General features: G+C 40.2%; 1 protein-coding gene across 6 annotated transcripts in view; it reads right to left on the bottom strand.

Annotated features, from left to right (window-relative positions):
• LOC112216481 (brefeldin A-inhibited guanine nucleotide-exchange protein 1-like) overlaps positions 1–15,185 on the bottom strand; it is a 109,504-nt gene that overhangs the window by 52,271 nt on the left and 42,048 nt on the right. For all 6 annotated transcript variants that reach the window (XM_042298823.1, XM_042298824.1, XM_042298825.1 and 3 more), the window contains exons 2-4: positions 14,866–14,896; positions 5,155–5,308; positions 4,371–4,517 (exon numbers count right to left, since the gene is read on the bottom strand). In XM_042298823.1, coding sequence (XP_042154757.1) covers positions 4,371–4,517; positions 5,155–5,308; positions 14,866–14,896 — 332 coding nt within the window. The remainder of the gene's footprint in view (positions 1–4,370; positions 4,518–5,154; positions 5,309–14,865; positions 14,897–15,185) is intronic.

Here is a 15,185-nt window from a genome sequence, read left to right as displayed (position 1 = left end):
TCAACCACACAAGCTCACAGAACGGGACCACCGAGTGCTGAAGCACGTAGCATGTAAAAATCGTCTGTCCTTGGTTGCAACTCTCACTAACGAGTTCCAAACTGCCCCTGGAAGCAACGTCAGTACAAGAACTGTTAGTCGGGAGCTTCATGAAACGGGTTTCCATGGCCGAGCAGCCTGACAAGCCTAAGATCACCATGCGCAATGCCAAGTGTCGGCTGGACTGGAGTAAAGCTCGCCGCCATTAGACTCTGGAGCAGTGGAAACACGTTCTGTGGAGTGATGAATCCCGCTTCACCATCTTTGGGATGAAATGCAAGCCAGGCCTAATTGCCCAACATCAGTGCCCAACCTCAATAATGCTCTTGTGGCTGAATGGAAGCAAGTCCCAGCAACAATGTTTCTACATCTAGTGGAAAGCCTTCCCCACAGCAACTCGCCCAAGCCTTCCCCATTTCTCCTTCTCCGAAATCCAGTCAGCTGATGTTCTGAAAGAGCTGCAAAATTTGGACCCCTACAAATCAGCCGGGCTAGACAATCTGGACCCTTTCTTTCTAAAATTATCTGCCGAAATTGTTGCCACCCCTATTACTAGCCTGTTCAACCTCTCTTTCGTGTCGTCTGAGATTCCCAAAGATTGGAAAGCAGCTGCGGTCATCCCCCTCTTCAAAGTGGGGGACACTCTTGACCCAAACTGCTACAGACCTATATCTATCCTACCCTGTCTTTCTAAGGTCTTCGAAAGCCAAGTCAACAAACAGATTACCGACCATTTCGAATCTCACCATACCGTCTCTGCTATGCAATCTGGTTTCAGAGCTGGTCATGGGTGCACCTCAGCCACGCTCAAGGTCCTAAACAATATCTTAACCTCCATCGATAAGAAACATTACTGTGCAGCCGTATTCATTGATCTGGCCAAGGCTTTCGACTCTGTCAATCACCACATCCTCATCGGCAGACTCGACAGCCTTGGTTTCTCAAATGATTGCCTCGCCTGGTTCACCAACTTTATTTATTTATTTTATTTTATTTTATTTTACTTTACCTTTATTTAACCAGGTAGGCAAGTTGAGAACAAGTTCTCATTTACAATTGCGACCTGGCCAAGATAAAGCAAAGCAGTTCGACAGATACAACGACACAGAGTTACACATGGAGTAAAACAAACATACAGTCAATAATACAGTATAAACAAGTCTATATACAATGTGAGCAAATGAGGTGAGAAGGGAGGTAAAGGCAAAAAGGCCATGATGGCAAAGTAAATACAATATAGCAAGTAAAACACTGGAATGGTAGTTTTGCAATGGAAGAATGTGCAAAGTAGAAATAAAAATAATGGGGTGCAAAGGAGCAAAATAAATAAATAAATAAAAATTAAATACAGTTGGGAAAGAGGTAGTTGTTTGGGCTAAATTATAGGTGGGCTATGTACAGGTGCAGTAATCTGTGAGCTGCTCTGACAGTTGGTGCTTAAAGCTAGTGAGGGAGATAAGTGTTTCCAGTTTCAGAGATTTACTACTTCTCTGATAGAGTTCAGTGTGTCAAATCGGAGGCTCTGCTGTCCGGACCTCTGGCAGTCCTCTATGGGGGTGCCACAGGGTTCAATTCTAGGACCGACTCTCTTCTCTGTATTCATCGATGATGTCGCTCTGGCTGCTGATGAGTCTCTGATCCACCTCTACGCAGACGACACCATTCTGTATACTTCTGGCCCTTCTTTGGACATTGTGTTAACAACCCTCCAGGCAAGCTTCAATACCATACAACTCTCCTTCCGTGGCCTCCAATTGCTCTTAAATACAAGTAAAACTAAATGCATGCTTTTCAACCGATCGCTGCCCGCACCTGCCTGCCCTTCCAACATCACTACTCTGGACGGCTCTGACTTAGAATATGCGGACAACTACAAATACCTAGGTGTCTGGTTAGACTATAAACTCTCCTTCCAGACCCACATCAAACATCTCCAATCCAAAGTTAAATCTAGAATTGGCTTCCTATTTCGCAAAAAAGCATCCTTCACTCATGCTGCCAAACATACCCTTGTAAAACTGACCATCCTACCAATCCTCGACTTTGGCGATGTCATTTACAAAATAGCCTCCAATACCCTACTCAACAAATTGGATGCAGTCTATCACAGTGCAATCCGTTTTGTCACCAAAGCCCCATATACTACCCACCATTGCGACCTGTATGCTCTCGTTGGCTGGCCCTCGCTTCATACTCGTCGCCAAACCCACTGACTCCATGTCATCTACAAGACCCTGCTAGGTAAAGTCCCCCCTTATGTCAGCTCGCTGGTCACCATAGCATCACCCACCTGTAGCACGCGCTCCAGCAGGTATATCTCTCTGGTCACCGCCAAAACCAATTCTTTCTTTGGCCACCTGTACATAGCCCAGCTATAATTTAGCCCAAACAACTACCTCTTTCCCTACTGTATTTTTTATTTATTTTTTATTTTGCTCCTTTGCACCCCATTATTTTTATTTCTACTTTGCACATTCTTCCACTGCAAATCTACCATTCCAGTGTTTAACTTGCTATATTGTATTTACTTTGCCACCATGGCCTTTTTTTGCCTTTACCTCCCTTATCTCACCTAATTTGCTCACATCGTATATAGACTTGTTTATACTGTATTATTGACTGTATGTTTGTTTTACTCCATGTGTAACTCTGTGTCGTTGTATGTGTCGAACTGCTTTGCTTTATCTTGGCCAGGTCGCAATTGTAAATGAGAACTTGTTCTCAACTTGCCTACCTGGTTAAATAAAGGTGAAATAAAATAAAATGTAAAAAAAAGAGTGGAGGCTGTTATAGCAGCAAAGGGGGAACCAACTCCATATTAATGCCCATGATTTTGCAAAGAGATGTTCGACAAGCAGGTGTCCACATACCTTTGGCCATGCAGTTTAGCTACAGTAGTTGCCTAGGTAACCAAACAGACTTGCTAGTTTAGCTAACCAACCCATCAGGCCAAGCACGACTCCAGAGCCATCATTAAGTTTGCTGACGACACAACGGTGGTAGGCCTGATCACCGACAACAATGAGACAGCCTATAAGGAGGAAGTCAGAGACCTGGCAGTGTGGTGCCAGGACAACAACTTCTCCCTCAACGTGAGCAAAACAAAGGAGCTGATCGTGGACTACAGGAAAAGGAGGCCCGAACACGCCCTCATTCACATTGATGTGGCTGTAGTGGAGCAGGTTGAAAGCTTCAAGTTCCTTGGTGTCAACATCACCAACAAACTATTGTGGTCCAAACACACCAAGAAAGTTGTGAAGAGAGCACGACAACGCCTTTTCCACCTCAGGAGACTGAAAAAATTTGACATGGGTCCTCAGATCCTCGAAACGTTCTACAGCTGCACCATCGAGAGCATCCTGACCGGTTGCATTACCGGCTGGTATAACAACTGTTCGGCATCCGACCACAAGACGGTGCAGAGGGTAGTGCGTACAGCCCAGTACATCACTGGGGCCAAGCTTCCTGCCATCTAGGACCTATATACTAGACGGTATCAGAGGAAGGACCATAAAATTGTCAAAGACTCCAGTCACTATAGAGTGTTCTCTCTGCTACCGCACGGCAAGTGGTACTGGAGTGCCAAAGTCTAGGTCCAAAAGGCTCCTTAACAGCTTCTAACCCCAAGCCATAAGACTGCTGATCAATTAATCAAATGACACTTGGACTATTTACATTGACCCCCCACCCCTTTGTTTTACACTGCTGCTACTCGCTGTTTATTATCTATGTATAGTAACTTCACCCCTACCTACATGTAGAAATGACTTCGACTAACCTGTACCACCACACACTGACTCAGTACCGGTACCACCTGTATATAGCCTCATTATTATAATTTTAATGGGTTCCCTTTAAAAAAAAATGTAAACGTTTATTTAGTAAATATTTTCTTGAAAGTGCATTGTTGGTTAAGGGCTTGTAATTAAGCATTTCACGGTAAGGTCTATGTAAGGTACCTGTTGTTTTCGGCACATGTGACAAATAACATTTCATAAATTTGAACTTGCTATTATGAAAATCGAATTTAAACAATGCCAATAATGTTTTCATTTCGATTATTGCTTTCAAAAGCAGCTCAAACATGTAAGAATGAACTACAGACATTGAATTCTAACGTAGGGAAATATTCTAGACCCAGTAGGGAAATAATGCACGCTCCCGAATGCCCTTTAAGCCAATCAGAAATGAGAATTCAACAATGCAATGGTAGAAACAGATAACACAATTCTACATTCTAAATAATCACCATGCAGGCAAGAATAGAATCTAACAGCAGAACACACAATATCCAAAACACACTTGCAGACCAAATAACCGCAGATGCCAACCTTAATGATCTGTAGCTGCACCCCCTCATCTGTCTGTGGTCCCTGGAAGCAGCCGCAGATGGTCTCGATGATCCTGTCGATGAGCTTCTTGCCAGGGGCCGTGCTGTCTGGAGCGCTGCCGGTCAGGTGGCCATACGCTATCAGCTTCTACAGGGAAAACACCAAACACACAAAACCACACAGTCAGATAGACACTAATCTCCCGTGGGAAGATTCTGCGTGGAGACTGAAGAACCTGTCAGGACTGAATGGGATGTGTGAGATACCGAGCTGCATTAGTTCCGGCCTTTTTGTTTTCGTCACTGGTCATTTGGAAGTATCAGGATTGGGGGAAGGCTTTGTCTGAGTTTCCTTTTGCGAAGGCGGAGCTCTTCATTTCTCTCCATTTCTAACACATATAGACCCAGTAGTTAATCACTGAAAATAGTGCAAGATTTGACTTCTGATTTAACAGAGATGAGATAAACACAACTTCTACATTTCATTCAGAAAACACCCCAAAACATCATGAAGTGCACTGTGAATCAGTGTCACTGAACTTTGAGTCTGTCTATGTAAATACAACATTTATTTATTTCAGGTCAACATCAAATTCCAGTTAGATATTGCACAGAAACTTAAATAGCTTTAGATGACTCCAAGCTGTGTGTATGATTTAATATCAATATATTAAACCAAATGACCATATTTGTTTTGACATGTCATTACGGTGAAGGGAAGAAACATGCAGCCTAGACAGTTTTAGACACACAGGGTTCACGTGTTGACCTCCTCTACTACTGACCTGTAAACAGTCTAGTGATGTGATGACGATGCGGGGACATTTGGACTGACATGCCAACTCAAACGGCAGGAAGTACTTGTCGGCCTCGACGAAGCTGGTCTTTGATTTGATTGGCGGAAGAGTGCTGGAATCCGATTTGCTGTCTGGAGGAGGACTGGAGAGAGAACAAAAAAAGAAAACCGAGCTCATAGTACATAGTTACTTTTTATTTCTTATTTTTCTTAAAACTACATCGTTGGTTAAGGGCTTGTATGTAAGTATTTCACTGTAAGGTCTATCTATACCTGTTGTATTCGGCACATGTGACAAATACAATTTGAGTTGGTATTCTGTCATCTACACAAAGCATGATAAAAACATCATTTGAAGCTGTATTTATTTCTGGCAATCACACACTATTAACATAACGTAGCAGGCACAAAAGAAACGTCTGAAACGAGATCCCCTACATACTGGTCTTGACGAGAAGGAAATACACTATTGGGGGAGGTTCTCTTCTGCACTGTTCAACCAATCCAGCAAATGTAGAGGAGTTAAGATGGAGTGTCACCTTGTTAACGTCCAAAAGGGGAAGCCGTGTCACAAGCTCTCTTTCCATTTCCCCTGACAACCGGAACATCCAGTTGTTGGGGACTCGGCTGAAGCTAACACACTACTGACAGTGTACTATTTCTGTCTTTATGCATGCTCTTTATGCAGCTCAATTTGACGCACTGTAATCAACCAACTCTTATAAAGAAAGGTGCCTGCAATGAATCTACCCCTCATCGATTTTAGGAGAAGAGATCCATGATGTCATACACCTGATAATAATGGTCTCTGCTCTGTCGAGTGTGTCTTTATACTGTCAAAAGCCTTTGTGGCCAAAATCACATCCTTGTTACTGTCGCTATGGAATAAAACCAAGGATAAAGCCATATTTGTGAGTGCTGTTTGTCTTTATGGATCGTAGATCTAAACCAGGGATCCTTAGCTGTACCCTAAAACATTATAAATCTAAACCAGGGATCCTTAGCTGTACCCTAAAACATTATAAATCTAAACCAGGGATCCTTAGCTGTACCCTAAAACATTATAAATCTAAACCAGGGGTCCTTAGCTGTACCCTAAAACATTATAAATCTAAACCAGGGGTCCTTAACTGTACCCTAAAACATTATACATCTAAACCAGGGGTCCTTAGCTGTACCCTAAAACATTATAAATCTAAACCAGGGATCCTTAGCTGTACGCTAAAACATTATAAATCTAAACCAGGGGTCCTTAGCTGTACGCTAAAACATTATCCATCAGAACAACCACACCCAAACTGCACTGAGCTCTGAGCCAAGGATGGCGGGAGAGAAGAAGGAAGAGAGAGGGAGAGAGAGAGTGAGAGAGCGAGGAAGAGGGGTGAAAGGCTGTGTTGTTTGTGTCTTGGCAGAGAGAAAGGATGACTTCAGCTTCTTTAGAGTGATGACCTCGCAGAGTGCAGTGGGACATGGGATAGAGAGGGAGAGAGAAAGAAAGAGGGACAGAGAACGAGAGAAAGAGAGAGAGAGAGAGAGAGAGAGGGGAAAAGGAGAAGAGGAAGCATACAGAATTTTGAGAGGCGATGTGGGCATTTCAAATATAATATGGTCTCCCGTCGAGTCCATTCATCACATAATGTTGTTTTGAATGGAAATGTCCATTCTACTTATGCTAATTCTATGAGTCACAGTCCCTCTCTGCTCAGCATGCGTTCTCCCCTCTAATAGGCAACATACAGGATTAGCCTGCTCATATTCATAATTGACATGAAATGGGGTTGAGCCATACATCTATGGAGACTAGAGAATGCTAACACGTTGCTTCTGGTCTTATAACTTTTGACACTTTTTGGCTTACAAAAGATCCTTGAGAATAAGTGATGTTATGGGTGTTTTTTCGTATTTTTCTAAAAACCCGAAAGCCAGGGTAACTTTGCGAAAGGTTAGGTAAGGTGTCTGTATATAAAAACTTACTACATCCCTCACTCCTCCCCCACCTAAAGTCAACTTGGGCATGGCATTTGTGAGAAGAAGCTTAGATATTGGCCGTGTCTGAATACCCATACTTAGTAGGCCGTTTGAGTATGCCAAAAAATAAAGTTTAATAGTATGCAACATTTCTAAAATCGATCTATACTTTAAATGCCCGGATGTCATACTGATTTTGGTTTTGACAACAGCTGATCAATTTGAAATGTGGATGTGCTACCGAAATCAACGAATAGCGAGATAAAACGCAATCCCGCATAACGCATTCTCAGTATGTGAAAATCTAATGTTTTATAGTATGTACATTTTCTAAAATCGTGTATGGTTTAAAAGCCAGGACTCATTTTGCCTCTTCATCTAGTAGAAATCGATGCACACTTTTCCACAAGGCATTGAAGATGTGGTCTGCGCCTGGTTCTCTTCAAGTAGCCAAATAACAAAACTAGGCTACTTAATTGGGGAAGATGACGAGAAAAAAAATGATCACGAGTATTGCATTGTGGGAAACTTCTTTGAAAACAGAACTGTTTAACATTTGTGAATGTGTCAGCACCAATGACTCGGGATGTGGCTGCGTTAATGATGTCATGTTAATCAGGCCTTTTGATTTGTGAATGTGTCAGCACCAATGACTCGGGATGTGGCTGCGGTAATGATGTCATGTTAATCAGGCCTTTTGATTTGAACATATGGATTGCTTTAGTTTTGTAGGCGTGGCTACCTAATTTAATTAATGGACCAAGCCTTAGCAGTCATGCTGATCTTGATCTCGTTCCCAATGATCAGTGCTTCAGATTATAATGTCGCTGTCCAGCGTTCTGAATTTGCCATGCAACCGACTGTCCACGTTTTTTTCTGTGCAATAGCCTTTTTATTTGAACATTTGTTTTGGTGTGTGTACTAGGCTATTTAATTTAAATATATGTTACAGCACTTTGGTTTCACTAATAAATATGTTTAAATGGAAACAAATTATCTGTCTTCAGTCTTTTTTAAATAGGATAGATGGGCTATATGGTCTACAGTATAGGTTGAATGTGCTAAATGGTATGTGCTAAATAGTATGTGACGATGAGTACATAGCAGAGGTGGGACCAAGTCACTATTCAAGTCACAAGTCAAATCTCAAGGTCCAAGACGAGTCCCAAGTCTTGAGTCAAGTCCAAGTCGTGAGTCAAGTCCAAGTTGTGAGTCAAGTCCAAGTCGTGAGTCAAGTCCAAGTCATGAGTCAAGTCCAAGTCGTGAGTCAAGTCCAAGTCGTGCATTCTAAGAGCAAGTCAAGTCTCAAGTCACGTAAAAAAAAAATCTACACATGCAACTACAAACGTATAGACCTTGGGACTATAAGGTTCTATCTGACATTTGTGACATTTGTGTCAAATGAGTTAGTCACATATAATAGATCTTGGTTCTTTATATGTCCATAAAGTTATATTTTTGAGAAAGTACATTTTAAGTCAAAGAAATCAACAACTAGAAAGTTCTATCTGCAATCCAATCACAAGCTTGAACAAATACAGATGGACCAATCAGGACCAACCCTTCTTCGCCAATAATGGCACGCAATCAAAACAACAAATGTCACATCGTTGTTCAGTGATGGCAGTAATTTGTCTAATGACCATAATACATGTCTTAATGGATTTGCTGATGTGCTCTGACTCTGATGTGCTCTATTATTCTATAATTTATGTATTCAAATGGATAGTCTACTTAACTGAACATGTCTAATTCAAAAGTGTCAGATATAACTTTATTGCTGAACCCAGATTGACATTTCAGAGACATAAGGTTATATCTGCTATTGCACCCACCTAAACATGTTTTTTTTTCCAAATGTCTCAGGATTTTGATACTCTGTACTTCAGGTACCTTTAAGGTGACGACCTTAAAAAGGATCCACCCCCTTTTTTTCAATTTTCGCCTAAAATGACATACCCAAATCTAACTGCCTGTAGCTCAGGACCTGAAGCAAGGATATGCATATTCTTGACACCATTTGAAAGGAAACACTTTGACGTTTGTGGAAATGTGAAATGAATGTAGGAGAATATTACACATTAGATCTGGTAAAAGATAATACAAGATAATATAAGAAAAAAATGGTGCTTTTTTTTCTACCATCATCTTTGAAATGCAAGAGAAAGGCCATAATGAATTATTCCAGCACAGCTGCAATATATATTTATAGCAATATAGCAGTTTGTGGGCAACATTTTATACTGATCTAATGACATTGCATTTCTGTTCAACATTTTTTATCAAGACTGCCCAAATGTGCCTAATTGGTTTATTAATACATTTTCAAGTTCATAACTGTTCACTCTGAAACAATAGCATGGTATTCTTTCACTGTAATAGCTACTGTAAATTGGACACAAAATTATTGTCTATTTATTGAGGCTACCAGACATCCATTTTCATTATTTTGTCTACAACACAATTTGATTGTGTAATAATTAATTGTATCAACAAATTCCAAATGCAAGCTTCATAACTCAATTATCAATTTCAAGCAATTTTGATATACCAAAAGACCATTAGGCCTAATTGTTGCTTGATGCCCCGTTGCTGGTGAGCATGCAAAGTAAACAATTAATGCTCTTGACCACCAAACAATCTTTTGAGTTGCATATTTATTTATGTCAATCTTCTCTCCCTACAATTTGACGTTTGCGCTACACCGATTCTATAGCTGTACATCAGCAATCTGTTAGTCCAGTTGTTCTCGAACTTTTTGACTCGTGACCCACAAAAAAGAGTGGTTCAAAGTCCTCGACCCCCTCGCACGCACTTCTCTGGAGCCCAGAGCAAGCAGGATCATATATTTTCTGTCTGTATTTTTCTTTCTCAAAAATATCATAAATAATTTGCCAGAATATGTTGTCTTCATCCCATAAGTATTAAAGGCAGTGCGATGCTACAGCTATCTTTAAACATACCGTACCACCACTGAGGCATATACTTTTAACCCACGCAAACTAGGCCTATCTGAAATAGGAAAATGATCAATGAAATCACTAGCCTATTGTTCTGGCAAAGATGAGTCCGTAGCAGATTGCTAAACTGAATTTTCGATGGATAATATTAACGTAGGTAGGCCACTGCTTTTGCTAGGCAAAACCAGAGAAAGGTAAACAAGTGCTTTCTGGTCACTAATCTGGATACGTGCGCCAGCATTTACGAGCCAATGCTGATGACTGGTCATTAATCAACAGTCAACACAACTACATTTTTTGGCTCTGAAGCATAGATTACGATATTTGGTGCAATGCCGGAGGCCTATGTTAGTAACCAGATCGAATAAACAAAGGTATAAATATAAAATACAAATGGTAGGTTATCTAGCCTATAAAAATGTGTGAATTTCTGTATTTTTCCCATGGAATTTCACACTTGTGACCCCCCCAAAACCTTCTCACTGCGCTACTGTAGGTTACCCGAAATGTGTGGATTGACAGTTTGTTGGTCGAATCAAAGGGCCGAGTGTGCGCTTCACTAGCAAACTTTTTTTTTGCATGTATGATACGGTCTCTGGTTGGGTGGAGAGTAGCCTAATCCACTGTGACTCTGTGCCACAAAATGAGTGACAAAACATTACAAGATCTGGCCAGATAATTTCAATTCATCAGTCTCAAGTCTATATTGAGTCCGGAATCTTGAGAGAGGGATGGAAATGGCGGGAGAAAGGATGAGGAGGAAAGGAGTGGCACTCATGGTACATTTAATTCCACTGACCCAGTTACCAGGCAGCAGAGCTCTACAAACACACACAAAAACTCTCCTTCTAGTCTGTAATGTCTTTTTCGTTATGTGTCAGACCCCTGTAACGCCAGTTGTCGCCATCCCCCTCCCTCCCTCCCAGAATAGAGCCAGGCACTAGGCAGGGGTCCATTAATGACAGGGAAAAGGGCTTTTAGAAGGAGACCAGGCTGAGAGACAAACAAAAACACACTGGAGGTCACACACACAGACACACCCTTTACACTAAACTCAAGTGTGTATGTGACAAATAAAATTTGATTTGATTTGATTTGAAGGGCAAGCGAAAGGAAACAAGAAAATCACCTAAATTAACTAGGATGCATTTATTTTTGTTTTGTAAGATCTTATTTATGATTTTTTTTTAAACAATACAAAACATTCACCTACAAACAACAGACACAACATCCACAACATCACCCCTGCCCGGACCCACCTGTTCACACCTCCATTTCCATCGCCTGCATCACTCTCCGCCACATGGCCTCAAACTGCACCATTTTGTTTCTCTCTGTCGCCCCACACACTTTAAACATTTAGATAATAAAGCATTTTACCTTCCCATTATGTTAACTAGGATATTGAGGATTGGTTGATTTCCAGTTTTTAAGTATACGTTTTTTTCAAGATGATCGACGAGAAATGTATCGTCCAACCCATCGGGTATCTCACTGCACCCTCAGATGCCATGTCTTGAAATATGCAGACAGACGTGTTAGAAGTTTACATGGTAACATTTCTGACAGCCGACTTTCTAATTCTGGCCATACCTTTCGGACTTTATAGCATTCCAGGAAGGCATGGATTATTGAGTGATTGTTAGTTTTACACTTAAGACATGACTCTGCCGTTGTGCTGTAGAATTGGTGAATTTCGTCTCTTGTATAATACATTCTATATATTAGTTGACACTGGATTAAGCGTACATTTTTGTTAACTGTAGTTCCATTAGTTATGTTCCAACATTCCCTCCACCAGTTATCCCCCCCAAGAGATTGTCAGCTGAATAGGATCTCTCAAATCCAAACATTTCTTGATATGAACAGTTTAAGTTGCATGTATTTGAAAATATCTACAATTGCTTTTTAAATTCTGTAATGGAAATACATGTATTTCCTATTACTAAGTAATATACGGTTTTCTATGCCTTTAGTTTTCCATGTGGACCAATGTATCGGTGATTTCTGAAAAGCTATCCAAGGGTTGTTCAAAAGGGTTGTGTTTTTAGGGAGTGATATTGGTTCTTGTAGAATATGTTTTATTTTCGTCCATATTGTTATAGTGTTCTAAACTATGAAGTTGTTCATGTTCTTAGCTTTATCCTTAAAAAATAGACGCATAACAAGATTTTGGGGATGAGAATGCGCATCTTCAATATGTACCCATTGTCCCTCTTTAGTACATTTAACTATGTCACAAGTAAAATCCCTGGGTAGCGAGTTGATACAATTTCAAATCTGGAAGATTAAAACCACCCTCTGATTTAGGAAGATTAAAACCACCCTCTGATTTAGGAAGATTAAAACCACCCTCTGATTTAGGAAGATTAAAACCACCCTCTGACTTAGGAAGATTAAAACCACCCTCTGATTTAGGAAGATTAAAACCACCCTCTGATTTAGGAAGATTAAAACCACCCTCTGATTTAGGAAGATTAAAACCACCCTCTGATTTAGGAAGATTAAAACCACCCTCTGACTTAGGAAGATTAAAACCACCCTCTGACTTAGGAAGATTAAAACCACCCTCTGATTTAGGAAGATTAAAACCACCCTCTGACTTAGGAAGATTAAAACCACCCTCTGATTTAGGAAGATTAAAACCACCCTCTGACTTAGGAAGATTAAAACCACCCTCTGATTTAGGAAGATTAAAACCACCCTCTGATTTAGGAAGATTAAAACCACCCTCTGATTTAGGAAGATTAAAACCACCCTCTGATTTAGGAAGATTAAAACCACCCTCTGACTTAGGAAGATGTAAAACCACCCTCTGATTTAGGAAGATTAAAACCACCCTCTGACTTAGGAAGATTAAAACCACCCTCTGACTTAGAAGATTAAAACCACCCTCTGACTTAGGAAGATTAAAACCACCCTCTGATTTAGGAAGATTAAAACCACCCTCTGATTTAGGAAGATTAAAACCACCCTCTGACTTAGAAGATGTAAAACCACCCTCTGACTTAGGAAGATTAAAACCACCCTCTGACTTAGGAAGATGTAAAACCACCCTCTGATTTAGGAAGATTAAAACCACCCTCTGATTTAGGAAGATTAAAACCACCCTTGATTTAGGAAGATTAAAACCACCCTCTGACTTAGGAAGATGTAAAACCACCCTCTGATTTAGGAAGATTAAAACCACCCTCTGACTTAGGAAGATTAAAACCACCCTCTGACTTAGGAAGATTAAAACCACCCTCTGATTTAGGAAGATTAAAACCACCCTCTGATTTAGGAAGATTAAAACCACCCTCTGATTTAGGAAGATGTAAAACTTGACTTAGGAAGATTAAAACCACCCTCTGACTTAGGAAGATGTAAAACCACCCTCTGACTTAGGAAGATTAAAACCACCCTCTGACTTAGGAAGATTAAAACCACCCTCTGACTTAGGAAGATTAAAACCACCCTCTGACTTAGGAAGATTAAAACCACCCTCTGACTTAGGAAGATTAAAACCACCCTCTGACTTAGGAAGATTAAAACCACCCTCTGACTTAGGAAGATTAAAACCACCCTCTGACTTAGGAAGATTAAAACCACCCTCTGACTTAGGAAGATTAAAACCACCCTCTGACTTAGGAAGATTAAAACCACCCTCTGACTTAGGAAGATTAAAACCACCCTCTGACTTAGGAAGATTAAAACCACCCTCTGACTTAGGAAGATTAAAACCACCCTCTGACTTAGGAAGATTAAAACCACCCTCTGACTTAGGAAGATTAAAACCACCCTCTGACTTAGGAAGATTAAAACCACCCTCTGACTTAGGAAGATTAAAACCACCCTCTGATTTAGGAAGATTAAAACCACCCTCTGACTTAGGAAGATTAAAACCACCCTCTGACTTAGGAAGATTAAAACCACCCTCTGATTTAGGAAGATTAAAACCACCCTCTGATTTAGGAAGATTAAAACCACCCTCTGACTTAGGAAGATTAAAACCACCCTCTGACTTAGGAAGATGTAAAACTTTCCTTTGTATTCTATAAGTTACATTTTCCCACATAAAGTCTGCTATGACCAAGTATACTTTTTGAATGAATGTCTTCGGTGGGGTAATTCTTATTACCGAGAATAAGTATACAATCTTTTGGAGCCATGCCATTCTGAAGATCTTTATTCTACCTGTAAGATTTATGGGAAGGTTGTTCCATTATTAGATCTGCTTTCATATTGTTGAGTAATGGGATAAAGTTGTCTTTATATATTCTAAGTATTTTATATTTTTTTGTGGTCCACTTAAAGGATTGCTGTAGATCTCCTGTGCAAACAGGAGGGGGGAGAGAGGACATCTGTGTCTTGTGCCCATTTCTAAAGCAATTATTATGTGTATATTTTTGGTTTAGGATATCTATATACGATTTTTATTAAATGTATTATTTCAGCTGGAAAGTTGAAAGATTCCAAAGTTTTGAATTGAAAAGGCCATTCACAACAGCCATTATAGATACATATATATCTTCTTCTTTTTTGCGTATGGTATTAAACTGAATCATATTTTTGTATTTGTTTGTAAGTGTCTATTTTGAATAAACCTTGTTTGATTGATATGTATTAAGTCTGGTAAGAATTCTGCCATTCTGTTACTTATGAGCTTTGTTATTATATTATTGTCACAATTTATTCAACTTATGGCTCTTTAATCTCCAGATCTTTTAAAATATGCACACGGGGTGTAACCAGGATATTTTTTCTGTGAAACTGAATTCAAATCAACTTACCTTAATTTTTCAGACTCTTCCTTTATTTCCTCTGAAAAAAAAGAGAGAAAGAGAGGGAGGGAGACAGTTAGAAACATTGAAATAACAGCCAAGGATGAGAGTAAATTCTGCAGTATTTTACTAAACTAATGACACCATTGGGAATAGCAGATAGCAGGGCCAGGCAGCGGTAAGGAGCCTGCATCTAGCGGATCTGTCTTCCCTCTCTCGTATCCAAGGCTCCTAGTGAATGTCTGAAGAGTCAGAGTGAAGTGTTAATGCATGCTTGAAGAGGATAAGAACCTATTAGGACAAGGATTGGCCAGAAGAACCCTTCAACG

Source organism: Oncorhynchus tshawytscha, linkage group LG16 (genome assembly GCF_018296145.1).
Source record: "Oncorhynchus tshawytscha isolate Ot180627B linkage group LG16, Otsh_v2.0, whole genome shotgun sequence".
Lineage (NCBI taxonomy): Eukaryota > Metazoa > Chordata > Actinopteri > Salmoniformes > Salmonidae > Oncorhynchus > Oncorhynchus tshawytscha.
This window is presented reverse-complemented; position numbering and strand designations above follow the sequence as displayed.